This window comes from Myotis brandtii, unplaced genomic scaffold (genome assembly GCF_000412655.1).
Source record: "Myotis brandtii unplaced genomic scaffold, ASM41265v1 scaffold79, whole genome shotgun sequence".
Classification (NCBI taxonomy): domain Eukaryota; kingdom Metazoa; phylum Chordata; class Mammalia; order Chiroptera; family Vespertilionidae; genus Myotis; species Myotis brandtii.
The window spans coordinates 2,390,117-2,404,407 of NW_005371173.1; the positions used below are offsets into that span (position 1 = coordinate 2,390,117).

General features: G+C 52.2%; 3 protein-coding genes across 8 annotated transcripts in view; 1 reads left to right on the forward strand and 2 right to left on the reverse strand.

Moving 5' to 3' along the window:
* The window catches only part of GLB1L (galactosidase, beta 1-like), a 13,225-nt gene extending 7,918 nt beyond the window's left edge, over positions 1-5,307 (reverse strand). For 2 of the 4 annotated variants that reach the window (XM_014531019.1, XM_005883458.2), the window contains exons 1-5: positions 5,223-5,307; positions 3,669-3,776; positions 3,313-3,479; positions 2,901-3,051; positions 2,682-2,742 (exon numbers count right to left, since the gene is read on the reverse strand). In XM_014531019.1, the coding sequence (XP_014386505.1) occupies positions 2,682-2,742; positions 2,901-3,051; positions 3,313-3,479; positions 3,669-3,737 (448 nt within the window). In that variant the 5' untranslated portion in view covers positions 3,738-3,776; positions 5,223-5,307. Of the gene's footprint in view, positions 1-2,681; positions 2,743-2,900; positions 3,052-3,312; positions 3,480-3,668; positions 3,788-5,222 lie in introns of all 4 variants that reach the window. The other 2 variants (XM_014531018.1, XM_014531020.1) reach the window with 2 other exon arrangements.
* Positions 5,308-5,427: 120 nt separating this feature from the next.
* On the forward strand, positions 5,428-8,823 carry STK16 (serine/threonine kinase 16). Of its 3 annotated transcripts, none has more exons than XM_005883456.2 (8): positions 5,428-5,515; positions 5,858-6,046; positions 6,615-6,834; positions 7,089-7,222; positions 7,387-7,507; positions 7,633-7,728; positions 8,140-8,261; positions 8,366-8,823. In XM_005883456.2, the coding sequence occupies exons 2-8, from the start codon at positions 5,961-5,963 to the stop codon at positions 8,502-8,504; spliced, it is 918 nt and encodes a 305-aa protein (XP_005883518.1). In that variant the 5' UTR covers positions 5,428-5,515; positions 5,858-5,960; the 3' UTR covers positions 8,505-8,823. The 3 variants fall into 3 exon arrangements, with proteins under 3 accessions (XP_005883518.1, XP_014386508.1, XP_005883519.1); XM_005883457.2 differs by lacking the exon at positions 5,428-5,515 and adding an exon at positions 5,522-5,654; XM_014531022.1 differs by lacking the exon at positions 7,633-7,728.
* A 1,357-nt stretch (positions 8,824-10,180) lies between these two features.
* On the reverse strand, positions 10,181-14,280 carry TUBA4A (tubulin, alpha 4a). The gene is made up of 4 exons (XM_005883462.2): positions 14,178-14,280; positions 11,911-12,133; positions 11,468-11,616; positions 10,181-11,225 (listed from the first exon to the last, which is right to left on the reverse strand). Exons 1-4 carry the CDS (start codon positions 14,178-14,180, stop codon positions 10,254-10,256), a joined length of 1,347 nt encoding a protein of 448 aa, XP_005883524.1. The 5' UTR covers positions 14,181-14,280; the 3' UTR covers positions 10,181-10,253.
* Between the last annotated feature and the right edge of the window lie 11 nt (positions 14,281-14,291).

A 14,291-nucleotide genomic window follows, 5' to 3' on the forward strand; every position in this document is an offset into this window, starting at 1 on the left:
TCTTGTGTCCATTGGTTATTCTTATATGCATGCATGGAAGTCCTTTGGTTGATCTCTTTTTTTTTTAAATATATTTTATTGATTTTTTACAGAGAGGAAGGGAGAGGGATAGAGAGTTAGAAACATCGATGAGAGAGAAACATCGATCAGCTGCCTCTTGCACACTCCCCACTGGGTATGTGCCCGCAACCAAGGTACATGCCCTTGACCAGAATCGAACCCGGGACCCTTCAGTCCGCAGGCCAACGCTCTATCCACTGAGCCAAACCGGTCAGGCACCAACCAGTGAGACTAGGGTAGTGGGATATAGGCAGAGCCCGCAGGGTTGTGCCGATTAGAGTTCCAGAAGTCCAGGTCGCCAGCACCCCCCTCCCACACACACATCTAAATATGGTCCTAATACTAGCCTACCAGCTGTGCGCCCTCGGACAAGTTATTTCACATCTGTTTTGCCAGATGTGAAATACAGGAAGTATTTTGCTTTCAGAGAACAAGAAAAATAGGTTTATTTGCGTTACGCTGATTAATTTATGCAGTTATTCAGTGTCTGGTAAGTTAATATTCAAGAAAAAAATATTAATTTTTATTAAAATGCTCTATTTTATGTTAACGATTACTCATTTATTTCAGCCTTTTGTATTCAGCATGTCTCTATCAAAATAAACCTATGTTTCTATGAAAATTGAAGCTTTTGTTTTTTTTGCAGCCCACATAAACTTAAACTTTGTTTATTTGTCCTGTGTTAGCCTTTGAGTTTAACATGCTTGGTCTAGGGCAGTGGTCGGCAAACTGCAGTTCTTTGGCCCCTTGAGTGTGGCTCTTCCACAAAATACCACGTACAGTGCGATTGAAACTTCGTGGCCCATGCACAGAAGTCAGAATTTTGTGGAAGAGCCACACTCAAGAGGCCAAAGAGCCGCATTTGGCTCGTGAGCCGCAGTTTGCCAACCACGGGTCTAGGGCATGAACACAGAAAAGAGAAGCATCTAAGGACTGAGATCTGAAACACTCAAGCATTTAGCAGAAAAGGAAATGGAGAAGAACCAATAAGAGATTGAGGAGTGGTCAGAAAGATTGTGGGGAGAGGGGCAAAGACCAGATAAGTGTAGTATCATGGAAGCTACGAGAAAAATGTATTTCAAAGGAGAGTGACCAACTGTGCTAAATGCTGATTGGTCAAGGAGGATGAGGTCTGAGAAATCGCCATGGAGTTAACTTTAAAGAGGTTACTGGAATTCTTGAGAAAAAAGGAGACTGCAGCCCTGGTCAGTGTGGCTCAACTGGTTGAGTGTCATCCCATGCACCCAAAGGTTGCTGTTTGGATTTCCAGTCAAGGGCATATGCCCGGGTTGCAGGCCTGATCCCCAGTAGATGCAGGAGGCAGCTGATCGATGTTTTGTTCTCACATTGATGTTTCTCTCTCTCCTTTTCCTTTCTTCTCTCTCTCAAAATCAATTTTAAAATCTTTATATAAAAAAAGGAAGTGAGACTACACATAAGCTCCATCATCATAACCATTTAAAAAAATTACACTGCATATTGGTGTTCCATCAAGACTTTATCATTTTTTAAAAATATTTTTTTATTGATTTCAGAGAGGAAGAGAGAGGGAGAAAGAGATAGAAACATCAATGAGAATCATTGATTGGCTGCCTCATGCACACTCCAAATGAAGATAGAGCCAGCAACCTGGGCATGTGCTCTGACCAGGAATCGAACCATGACCTGCTGGTTCCTAGGTCGACACTCAACACTGAGCCACATCAGTGGGGCTGGCACCACCATCTTGACTAGGTACTCACACTGCAGCCACCCCTACCCTTTCAATCAAATCTGTCAACAAGTCCTGGTGATTTTATCTCCAACCTATATCTCAATTCTGCTCTCTTCTTTCCATTTCCACCACCATCACCATTGTTCAGGAGCCATCATCTCCTCAACTACAGACTTAATCTCCCAATTGTTTTCTCTACCATGATTCTTACTCCCCTCAACCCATTCTCTACATCCAGGCTAAAGTAGTCTGAAAACAAACCTGATCATGTCACATCTCTGATTAAACTCAATGACTTTCCACTATGCTAGAATAAAATGCAAACCCCTTAGAATAGCCCACAAAGTCCTGCATTGGCAGTTCCTATCTCCAATTTCACGTCATACCACTCTCTCCCTTACCCACTATGCTCCAGCCATGCTGGTCTCAATCATGCCATGTTCTTTCCCATCTCTGGGCCTTATAATATACTGTCCCCTCTACCTGGTCATTCTCACTTCACTCTTCATATGACCAGAACGCTTCCTTCCCTAGACAACTGAATGTCATCTCAGAAAAGCATTTCCTGACCTTCCTACCTAAAAGAGGTCTTCTCTATTATTCACTATCTCAACTTGTCTATTTCCTTGTGTGGTATTTTTACAACTTGCAATAATATTACAGATTTTTGGTTTCTTAAAAAATCTGTTTCTTCCACTACATAGTAAGCTCCATTGCACAGGAACTGAGTCTGTCTAGTTCCCCAGTTTCTAGCATCCTGCTGGGCACAAAGGAAACACTCAATATATATTTGAATGTATGATCTCCAATTTGGGGATGGTCTCTTCTGTTTTAGGCACCCAAATGACCCATTTTGTCATTGTTGTTTGCTTTTTTTCCTTGTTAAATTTTTTTTCTTTCAACTCACCTGGATCTGAAGTTCTCAGATGAATATTAGGTTTACGAAGCAACCAGGCTGGGAGACCCCCCTGAGACAAACATAAAGACAACAAAGGCAGCATATGGGTTTTGTTGTCTGAGAAGAAATTAAGTATAGTGCTGGAAGTGGCCCTAGAGTATGGGCAGAAGGGAATAGCCTAGGGACCCCACGTGGGTGGCTTTGGTTCTATCCCTTCAACTAACTCACCATCTCCCACTCTGCACAGATGTAAGGTCCTGGTCTCAGTATGACCAACAGGTTCGCTATAGATGCCTCTTTCAGAAATGCAATGAGATCCCGGCTGCCATTAAAGTTATAGACCCCAGGCTCTGGCTCATGGTAGTTCCAGGGTACATAACTGAGAAAGGAAGAGGTTAACAGGGCCCAAGGCTTGCATGGGGAATGCCTGGGAGGTATAAGGGCTCCTGGCCTTGCAAGGAATCGTCAGGAAGCTGTTGGAAGGAGGTCCTCGCCCACCCTTTCCCACCCTTGGCCTGGAAGCCCTGGAGCTCTAACTCCTCATCATACCCAAGCAGTCTTCCTGTCCCGACCCCCTTCATAAGGGGGTGGTAGGAAAAGTAAATCCCACCCCTCCGTGGCTCTCCTGAGCCCTTCTTACAGCTGCACTGCGTTGAGGCCACTCATTTGCATCTTGAAAAGCCGGTCAGCCCAAAGCACGCGAGGTACCCGAAAGTAGTGCAGGCTGCCAGACACATAGCGGAACGGAGCCCCGTCCAGAAGGAATCTATCGTGTTCCCGATCTACTACGAACGACCGAGTGTCTGCCTGCAAAGGGAGAGGCGGTGCTCAGCAGGGGTCTGGAGGAAGGGCTGGGAGGAGGGGTAATGGGCGTCTGCCAAGAGCAGAAGAGATGGAACTAGCTCGGCCGGCCGAGAGTTTTGTTATTTTTCACTTTGTCTCCTACGCCAGATCTAATCGGTCTCACCGCGGGCTAGTTCAATCCTCTTGTCTCACCTGGGGTAGCAGCAGCGTCAGGAGGAGCAGCAGCAAGGAGGGAAGGCAGAGAGGCTTCTTGGGAGCCATGGCGCTAAGCCTGCGGTCCAACTGTCACGTGGCGGATTCCTGGGCGGGAACTTCAGTGAGCAAGGAGGGGCGGAGACCACCTCAAGTTGCCAGGCAATTAGCCTGACTTTCGTCTCCGGCTCCTCTACTAGTTTTTAAAGTCCTCTACATTACCCCCCCCCCCCCCCCCCCCCCCGCTAAAAGGTGGTTTACGTTATTTAGACCAAAAAAATCACCATTTACCTTATCCCATCCTTCATTTATTGATTTGCTGTGCCATAGAAATGCATAGCGCAAGTTAGTATTAGGAAGCGATAAAGTCCTCTGCATTTTGAACCAGCTTTATGAGTCACCTGGGAGCTTGTTAGAAATGCAGAGTCCCAGGTCCTGCCTCAGGCCTCAGAATCGGCATTTGTATTTTAACAAGATTCCCAGGCGATCGTAAGCACATTCAAGACTGAGAACCCGTGCTCTATTTAGACCTAGACGAGCTCCTCAAGGGTTGGGACCTTGTTCATCTTAAATCCTGTTTCAGGCACAGGGCCCACATGTAGCAGGTTAAATCTAGATAAATGTCAGAACCCCAAGGGGATGAGTAAAACAGGTTTAGAAACAAGGGAAACTGTAGAGAGATCTTCCCAGTGATGTGTAAGGGGGAGGGCAAGGTTGGGGAGGTAGGTTACAAAAACAGATATTTTTCCTGGAGAGCCCTATTTCAGCAAAAGACACCATCAAGGTCTATTCCATCTTCTTTGGGTGTGCGCCCCTTTCTAAGTTACCTCTGCCTGCCTGTGCAAGAGATGTCAAGGACAGCTGCTTGGTGCCAAGGCTTGGGAATTTGGGAATTTCCATTACTCCTGCCTTCACAGTCCCAAGCTTGAAATGTGAGAATCAGGATAATAAGAATAAAAATAATACTTCTGTTTAACACTTACTGAGGGCTATGCGTCAGATATTGTGCTAGGCACTTCACATATCATTTAATCTTCAAACAACTCCATGAGGTAGATAAGTATCATCTGCATTTTACAGATGAGGAAATTGAGGAACAGAAATATTCAGTAGCTTGTTTAAGGTCCCACAACTAGTTTAGTAGAGCTGGGATTTGAAGTAGGCAATCTGGCCTCACGGTTCATGCACTTAACCTTAGGTAGTGGTGTACCTATTTTATAGATAGGGAGAGTGATGTGAAATAACTTGTCCGAGGGTGCACAGCTGGTAGGCTAGTATTAGGACCATATTTAGACCCTAGTCTGGTTCAAGAGCCTGAGCTCTTAACCAGTGAGACTAGGGTAGTGGGATATAGGCAGAGCCCGCAGGGTTGTGGCGATTAGAGTTCCAGAAGTCCAGGTCGCCAGCACCCCCCTCCCACACACACATCTAAATATGGTCCTAATACTAGCCTACCAGCTGTGCGCCCTCGGACAAGTTATTTCACATCTGTTTTGCCAGATGGGCCTGGCTGTACTCGGCCACCCAGCGCGCCGTGGGTATGAGGCCTCCTACCTCCAGCATTGGGAAATGGAGGTCCTGGGGGCCTCGGGTCGAGCCCGGCTTTGCTCCCCGCTGACGTAGGTGCTTGCGTCCTGACCCCTACAAAAGGCCAGGTGTGGAACCCTCCCTGGGGCCCAGGTACCCGTCCTCCCGCAGGCCTAGCCCGCCCCCGGCTTGTCCACTCCACGCCCCTACATCCTCCGGATGCCCGGCGGTTGCTAGGACACCGCGGGCCGTTAGCCGGCGCTGAATGATGACGCATCCACTGCTTCCGGTTCTTGGCGCTTCCCTGCTGCTCAAGCCAGGTCAGTGGGGGAGCTCGGCTGGCCTACCCGGGTCTGCACGCCGAGGCCGGGGGTGGACTCTGCAAGGGATGGGCTGAGCCCCGCACTCCCCGGCCCTGCCCTCGCGGCGAGCGGGCGTGAGAGCCGGGGCCGCCCAAAGGTGGGCTGGTGGTGGAGGGAGCGGGCTGGTAGTCGCTGCGTGGCCTCGGCCTTAAGACACCCGATCCCAGCTTTCTTGGAGATGGTATCGCCAGGACCTGTTTTCTCTCGATTCCGAGACTTGGGCCTGAGCTCTCCACACCAGTACTTCAGGGTCGTCTGGACTGTGTCCGACCCGCGACCCTGCCGTTCTTTTCCTTCCAGCATGACCTGCTGGGCCCCCAGCGCGTCGCCCGGAAGAGCCCACTCAACCTGGACGAGCCCTTTGGCACCTCAGGCCGCCCCGGAGGAGGATGACTGAGACACTATGGGCCACGCGCTGTGTATCTGCTCTCCGGGAATTGTCATCATTGACAATAAGCGCTACCTCTTCATCCAGAAACTGGGGGAGGGGTGAGTGTTTGGAAATGATTCGTCCCCAGGGTTATGATTGAAAGACAGCAGTCTGCACATGATTAGGGGCACCAAGGTTTTATTCTGTAGCCTATTCTTTAACTCACCCGACAGAGCCTAGTAACAGGCTAGTCAAGACAGTGGACTCTGGAGCCAGGCCTCCTGAACGACCTGTGTGACCTTGATAAGCCATGGTTTCTTCATCTGCTCAATGGAGATAATTACTATCTTGTGCCACTGATGGAGCTGTGAGGATCAAATACGATAGTGCATATAAAATGTCTTGCCAGTGCCAGGTTCGCAGCATCTAAATGTTGACTATTCATTTAATGTTCATTGAGCATCTGTCCTGTGCAGAACACTGGGTTAAGACCACAGGACCTCAAAGATTACTGTGTCCCAGCTCTTGAGCTCAAAGTGTAATAATCTTCAAACTTCTCTTAGAGTCACATCTTGGGAGGGTTTCTACTAACTGGGAAAGACATCCCCATTCTCCCCAGGGAGTTCCTCTGGGTCCAAGCAGTGTGGGAGATGACCGTGGTCCTTCACTGACCCTTTTGGCCCACAGTGGGTTCAGCTATGTGGACCTAGTGGAGGGGTTGCATGATGGACACTTCTACGCACTGAAGCGAATCCTGTGTCACGAGCAGCAGGATGTGGAGGAGGCCCAGCGAGAAGCAGATATGCATCACCTCTTCAATCACCCCAACATCCTTCACCTCGTGGCTTATTGTCTGAAGGAGCGGGGCACAAAACATGAGGCCTGGCTGCTACTACCTTACTTGAAGGTCAGAAAGTCTCCTGGCTATGGAGGGGTTGCAACAGGGCCACCAACCAAGAGCTGTGTGAGCAGTCAAGTATGTTAGGAATCAGAGGCTATGTCTTGGGTTTGACCACTTCAAATTTGGAGTTTAGAGGAATCCAAATGGGACTGTAGGGTGTGGTTGTGTGGAGAAAAGATTGGTAACTTTTAACCTAGGGAAGGGATCAGACTCAGGGAACAGAAGCTGAAAAACCAACTGTGGGGATATTTGTGTTGCAGAGAGGTACGCTGTGGAATGAGATAGAAAGGCTGAAAGACAAAGGCAACTTCTTGACTGAAGATGAAATCCTTCAGCTGTTGCTGGGCATCTGCAGAGGCCTTGAAGCCATTCATGCCCAGGGTTATGCCCACAGGTCAGTAGGAGCGCCCTGTGTACTTTCTGGGACAGAAAGAGCCCCTAAGAGAAATGAGAGGTCTGAGCTCTCCCCCTAAGGAACACCCCATGATTCTTATGCCTCCCTGGGATTCTAGCCTTCCTGACCAGAGATGCTCATGGGTCATTTCCACTTCCCGACAGGGATCTGAAGCCCACCAATATCTTGCTTGGAGATGAGGGGCAGCCGGTTTTAATGGACTTGGGTTCCATGAAGCAAGCACGCATCCATGTGGAGAGCTCCCGCCAAGCTCTGGCCCTGCAGGTAAGAGTCTGCAGGTTCTTTTGCCCACCTGTTCCCAATCCTTGACCGCTTCTGGTGCATTCCCCAATTTGGTCACATGACCATGCCCTGTGCCCCACTTTTGAGCTCTGGGGCCACTGTTCCAGGACTGGGCAGCCCAGCGGTGCACCATTTCCTACCGGGCCCCGGAGCTTTTCTCTGTGCAGAGCCACTGTGTCATCGATGAGCGGACTGATGTTTGGGTGAGGAGCATGCGGGTGGGAATCTGGGGGGAGAGAAGCTGCTCTGTACCTCCTGTGGAGTAGAGGAGCAGGAGTTTGGTTTCCAGTGCATGGGGCCCCAGGAACCATATATGTCCCCATCCCCCTCAACTTCCTTCCTGAGAACTGTCACCAACACTGTACTCAATTGCTGTACTCAGGAAGTGGTAAAACCCTGCCCTTTGAACAGGGTTGGTACAGCTAAGAGTCACAGCTGAAGGCAGTAGCTAAGCAAGGGTTGCAGAGGCCTCCAGCTAACTGGCAGTTTCTTTGTCATGTGGCTGACATTAGCATAGTCCTTTTAGTTTATGTAGTCTCCTTTCACTACAGAATTAAGAGGAGAGTTACCATCTCCATTGGTCCCCTTTTATGGAATAACCAAGTTATGCTCAGTCCCTAGGCTGTGTGCTATATGCTATGATGTTTGGGGAAGGCCCTTATGACATGGTGTTCCAGAAGGGTGACAGTGTGGCCCTGGCTGTACAGAACCAACTCAGCATCCCACAAAGCCCCAGGTGAGTGATGAAGGGGCACCAAGCACTTTAGACTCTCCTTGACATTGGAGCCTCGGCCCGGCGGATGGGTGCCCCTCAGTCACCCTGCCTTCCTCCCTCCACAGGCATTCTTCAGCATTGCGGCAGCTGCTGGCCTCGATGATGACTGTGGACCCCCTGCAGCGCCCTTATATTCCATTCCTCCTCAGTCAGTTGGAAGCACTGCAACCCCCAGCTCCAGGCCAGCACACTACCCAAATCTGAACAAACCAGTGGCCACGCTGAGGTGGCCCGTGCCTTGTCCTTCACTGGAATCTCCGTCCTTTCTATCTAGGCCTGCTCTCGCATAGCTGGGGCAGGGGGCTGGGGAGAGTCAGCTCAGTCTTCTATCTGTTCTCTTACCCTCAGGACAACTGGACAGGGAGCCTGAGTTGGGGTGGGTGGGGGGTGGAGAAAGGCAAACTGATAGATTCTGGTAAAGGATCTGAGCAGGACTGCCAAGCTTACATCATGGTCTGCTTCCAAATCAGGGAGCAGGAGAGTGTATAAATAGAATAATAAAGTGAAAGCAGCTTGGTGTGGATCTTGGTCTCATTGTTCCTGGAGAGGAGATATAAGGGGCCCAAAGTCTGGCCGTTTCCAAGGAACAGCCTGAGGAAAAGCAGGACTGGTGTTGCGTCAGGAGGCATGATTGGCAATGGCTTCTAGCTTGACTAGGTTAAAAACTTAAAAGTTGCTCTGGCTTGAGCAGGCTTCTATGCCAAGAACTGGAACCAGGGTCCCTTAAACGCACATTCAACTCATTCTTTCCTTCCTTCATTCCCAGGGGTGGATAGCTTAGAGCAGCCCAGCTGGTTTGCCAGGCAAGGGCTTCTGGGTGGAGACATCCCAGGAAGCTTGACAGCTAGATAACAGGTCTCAGCCTCAGCCTGGGGGCAAAGGGAGTGGAGGAGGCAGACATGTTGGCCCACAGTCTCTTCCAGATGGTTTTAGCTCACACATGGTTAATGATTAATGAGGCCAGTGTGGCGTGGCAGTATCCAACTGCCACTTCCTGCCTACTCTGCTGAGTAAACAGGGGCCCAGCCTTGCTGGGCTTGAAACCTGTTCCCCAGGGAAGGGCACTGTGTCCCTGAGTCACAGGGAGGGGAGGCAAGGGCAGGGTTGGCATCACTTGCTGCTGAGATTGAAGCTTCTTTCCCCCAACCCTGCCCACCCCCACATGCTGACGTCAGTGTGGGTCCTGGGGTGCCTATTAGCAAAGTTGAAATTTTCCCCAGGGCCCTGGCAAGAGGCTCCCACCAGCTAGCAGAGGAACCGAGGCCAGAAAGAAAGCACAAACGGGAGACGACCTGACTTTTAATAGCACAGCCCTAGCCCCCAGCAAAGCAGCAAGACAGTAAGCTATGCAAAGCTGTTTATGCAGTGACATAAACAACTCTAGGAGACGGCCCTGTTCCCTCCCATCCCCCAAGCTTATGACTGGGCTCCGTGCCAAGGAACTTTGGGCCAGCTCAGCCCCACTCCCAAGCCCTCGTAACACAGAGGTGCCTGGGCCAAGCCTTGCTTCCAGAGTCGGTGAATGCAGAAGCAGCAGGAAGAACTGGTCTAGTCCAACTCAAATACAGAAACTTTTGGACTTAAAACTCCTACTTGGAAAAGAAGTGAAGACTCATATCCTTCAATAGGCTGTGGCTGGACAGACTGGTCCAGGATTCAGTCCTCATTTCCTCCCTATCCTGGGTACCCCTTAGGATCCTACATCAAGGTCCCTGGGGTCATGTTTCCTGAGTCTGGCAAGGGATCCTTGGCAGGTCTCGCCTTCAGCCATGGAAGGGAAAAGGGTCATGAGCAGCAAATAGGGCAGAAGCAGCAGCAGCAGCAGCAGCACAAAGGAAGGCAGCAGAAGCTCAAGTACTCACATCACAGAGGGAACAAGAAATCGTGCAAGGAGACTGTTTATTTCGAAAGGATTTTGCAATGAACATAGTGAGTGGGCTCCAGGCAGCTGGTCTATTCTTCTCCCTCATCCTCGTCCTCATAGGAGTCGATGCCAACTTCCTCGTAATCCTTCTCCAGGGCAGCCATATCCTCCCGGGCCTCAGAGAACTCACCCTCCTCCATGCCCTCACCCACATACCAGTGCACAAACGCCCTCTTGGCATACATCAGGTCGAACTTGTGGTCCAGACGGGCCCAAGCCTCGGCAATGGCGGTCGTGTTACTCAGCATGCACACGGCACGCTGCACCTTGGCCAGGTCACCTCCGGGCACCACAGTGGGTGGCTGGTAGTTGATGCCAACCTTGAAGCCTGTGGGGCACCAGTCCACGAATTGAATACTGCGCTTGGTCTTGATGGCAGCGATGGCAGCGTTGACATCCTTGGGCACCACGTCTCCACGGTACAGCAGGCAGCAGGCCATGTACTTGCCATGACGGGGATCACACTTCACCATCTGGTTGGCAGGCTCAAAGCAGGAATTGGTGATCTCCGCCACCGACAGCTGCTCGTGGTATGCCTTCTCTGCGGAGATGACTGGCGCATAGGTGGCCAGGGGGAAGTGGATGCGTGGGTAGGGCACCAGGTTGGTCTGGAACTCTGTCAGGTCCACGTTGAGGGCCCCGTCAAAGCGCAGGGAAGCTGTGATGGAGGAGACGATCTGGCTGATGAGGCGGTTGAGGTTGGTGTAGGTGGGGCGTTCGATGTCCAGGTTGCGGCGGCAGATGTCATAGATGGCTTCGTTGTCCACCATGAAGGCGCAGTCTGAGTGCTCCAGGGTGGTGTGGGTGGTCAGGATGGAGTTGTAGGGCTCGACCACAGCTGTGGACACCTGGGGGGCTGGGTAGATGGAGAACTCCAGCTTGGATTTCTTGCCATAATCAACAGAGAGCCTCTCCATCAAGAGTGAGGTAAAGCCGGAGCCGGTGCCCCCTCCAAAGCTGTGGAAGACTAGGAAGCCCTGAAGTCCTGTGCATTGGTCAGACTGAAAGACAAGAAAGAGAAAGAGCAATGTAGGTGGGAGAGGGTCCTGAGGAACTCTATCTTCTCTCTCCACAAAAGACTAAATATCTTAGGAGTCAGAGCAAAGACTAATGAGTATTCCATAGCAGCACCATGCTCTGGAACATGTACAATTGGAGTGACTCCCTCAAAAAGGCCTGGAAAAAAATGTTCCTGACCCTTAGCATCATCAAAAGCTACCTCCCTTCCATGCCAGACTCTCACCAGCTTGCGGATCCGGTCCAGTACTGGGTCAATGATCTCCTTGCCAATGGTATAGTGACCCCGGGCATAGTTGTTCGCAGCATCCTCTTTCCCGGTGATGAGCTGCTCTGGATGGAAGAGCTGCCGGTATGGGCCATTTCGGATCTCATCTGCAAGGGCACAAACCACTGTCAGGGCCCAAACCACAGGCTGTGCTCAGCCGGGACCTCCCTCCCTCAGTGCGGTAGCTGCAGTGAGATATGTGGAATAGCTCATCCTTCTGCCAGTCCAAGATACCAGTGTGAGAGGAACCCAGACCTGCTGTGCAAGGCCAGCATTCGATTAGATTCAAACTGAGTGAGGAGTTTTCAGGGTGAGGAAAGCCAAGTCTAGGTACTCTCTCCAGAAAGAAGCGTGAGAGTCACTCTCCACTCCCCTCAATTCCACCCCCTTCTTTCTCTCACCTATTACAGTGGGCTCCAAATCCACAAAAACCGCCCGGGGCACGTGCTTTCCAGCTCCGGTTTCACAGAAGAAGGTGGTGAAGGAGTCGTCTCCGCCACCAATGGTCTTGTCACTGGGCATCTGCCCATCAGGCTGAATCCCATGTTCCAGACAGTAGAGTTCCCAGCAGGCATTGCCCATCTGGACACCTGCCTGCCCCACATGGACTGAGATACATTCACGCTGAGGAATAAAAAGAGGGGACAGCGAATAAGCCCTACATCCATAAGTCCTCACTTATAAACCTCTCTCCCATCCTATCACCTTTTAGCTAGGATGACTCAGTTGGCAAAAGTAGAAATTTGGGGCTGGACAGAGGTCAGAAAAGGCTGGCAGCCTGCCCAGGCTCCCCAACTGGAGGCACCCAGTAGGGCAGGCCAGCCCCTTAGCCTACTACTCCATGGGGTCCTTGTTAATTAAGAGCTGTGGTTCACCCAGCCGGTGTGGCTCAGTGGTTGAGCATGGAACCAGGAGGTCACCAATTTGATTCCTAGTCAGGGCACATGACCAGGTTGGGGGCTTGATTCCCAGTGGGGGGTGTGCAGGAGGCAGCCAATTGATGATGTTTCTATTTCTGTATCCTTCTCCCTCCCCCCCCCTCTCTAAAAATCAATAAAAACATATTTTTTTAAAAATCAAGAGCTGTGGCTCCACATGACCCTGCCACACTCATAGAATACTCAGGGAGGGTGGAGAGGGCAAGTGCATATGAGACCAGCGCCACTGCAGTAACTGAGACAAGGACAAGCAACTTTCTAGCTGTTCCTGATTCCTACCCTCACAACAACAGCTTCTGAAGAGCCTGAGAAAAGACAGGTTTTCCGGACCTGTCAGTTTACAGCTAGAGGCCCCCACTTGCTTAACTCTTTGCTTGGAGGATGAACAACTGAAATTTCATATAACCTTCTCCCCCTTTCTTTTCTGTGGGCTGCAGAGGTATCTCAGCCTTCCAGTCTAGCATCAACTGACCACACTGGCATCAGATGCCCTCTCCCCAACCTTTAAATCCCATCTGGCTCTGGAGATCAATCCCATCTGGCTCCTTCTCCTGCTCCCTTCTCCCCCCCCCCCCCCCCCCCCCCCCCCCCCCCCCCCCCCCCCCCCCCCCCCCCCCCCCCCCCCCCACACACACACTGCACTCTGGGAGTCTTTACCACCTTCATCCGAGGCCTCAGGCCTCAGGAAAATAGCAGCGATAATGCTGGTGCGTGCAGAGGGCAGGTGAGGGCAATAAGGGTTGTGAGCACTGGGACAGTCGCAGCCCTAAGCTGGCCCCTGCCTGTCTGAAAGTAACCCCTGACGCGCCAAAGTGGTGCAGCGCCAGGCCGCGCGGCCGCCCTGTCCCACACGGAAATGGCGGGGTGAAGGTTTCCAAATACTCAGAAAAGGAAGCGGAACCCGCGGTGAGGCACAGAGGTAACCCGCCTTGCCCCGGGCAGCATGAACGCCATCCTGCACCCCGCCCTGTATTCGCCCCCCCCCCATTTCCAATTACATCCCAGCGGAAAGCGAGGATTGGATTTCGGCCCCCGTTCCTGGGCTATAAATACCACCCCCTACACACACCTCTTCCCCTCCCCCCAACCTGGCTTGGGCCCGGGCTCCCGCTCGGCTACAGCTGTCTCTGCCCGTCCGCGCCCCCGGGCTCCCGCTGGAGAGGGGCCGGCCCGCCTCACGAGACCGAACCCCATTCCTGGCTCAGAAGCGGGGTGCTGAGTCACGGTGGGGGGAGGCTGTGGGCAGGAGGGATGCACACACAGCCGAAGGCAAAGGGGATGCTGATCCAGTCACCCGATCCCCTTCCACCTTCTGGCGCCAAGCACGTGTTCGGTCCGTGCCAGGGACTGGGTGGGGTGAGGCTGGCGGCGGAGGGCAGCCAAGCGGGTCTCCCTCGCCTGCGGAAACTGGGCGCCGCACCGCGTGACTCCCCGCAGGAGGATTAGGGCGCGAACGCTTGGTGGGGCAGGAAGGGATCTCCAGGGCCGCTCCTCTCTCCTAGAGAAGAGTCCCACTCCACCCACCCTCTTCCCCAGCCTTTGAAAGTGGACCACACGGCCCGGCCAAAGTCAGTAGCCGGACGGGGTGGGGGTGGGGGCGAGGCAAACACCCTTGCGCCTCCTTGAGACGCGGAACGCCAGATGGAGGGCTCCGCGCATCTCCGGAGCGAGCGCCCCCGAGGGAGAGGGACAGTTAGGGGGCGGGCAGGATCCTGGTGGGCCGCACTCACCATGTTGAGTCCGGGCGGTGGGTCTCACGTAGAGTCCGGGCGACGGGTCTCAGTGAGAAGTGCGCTAGCTGCAGTGCGGCACCCGCCTTATATAGGGAGGCGGGCCCGCGCGCC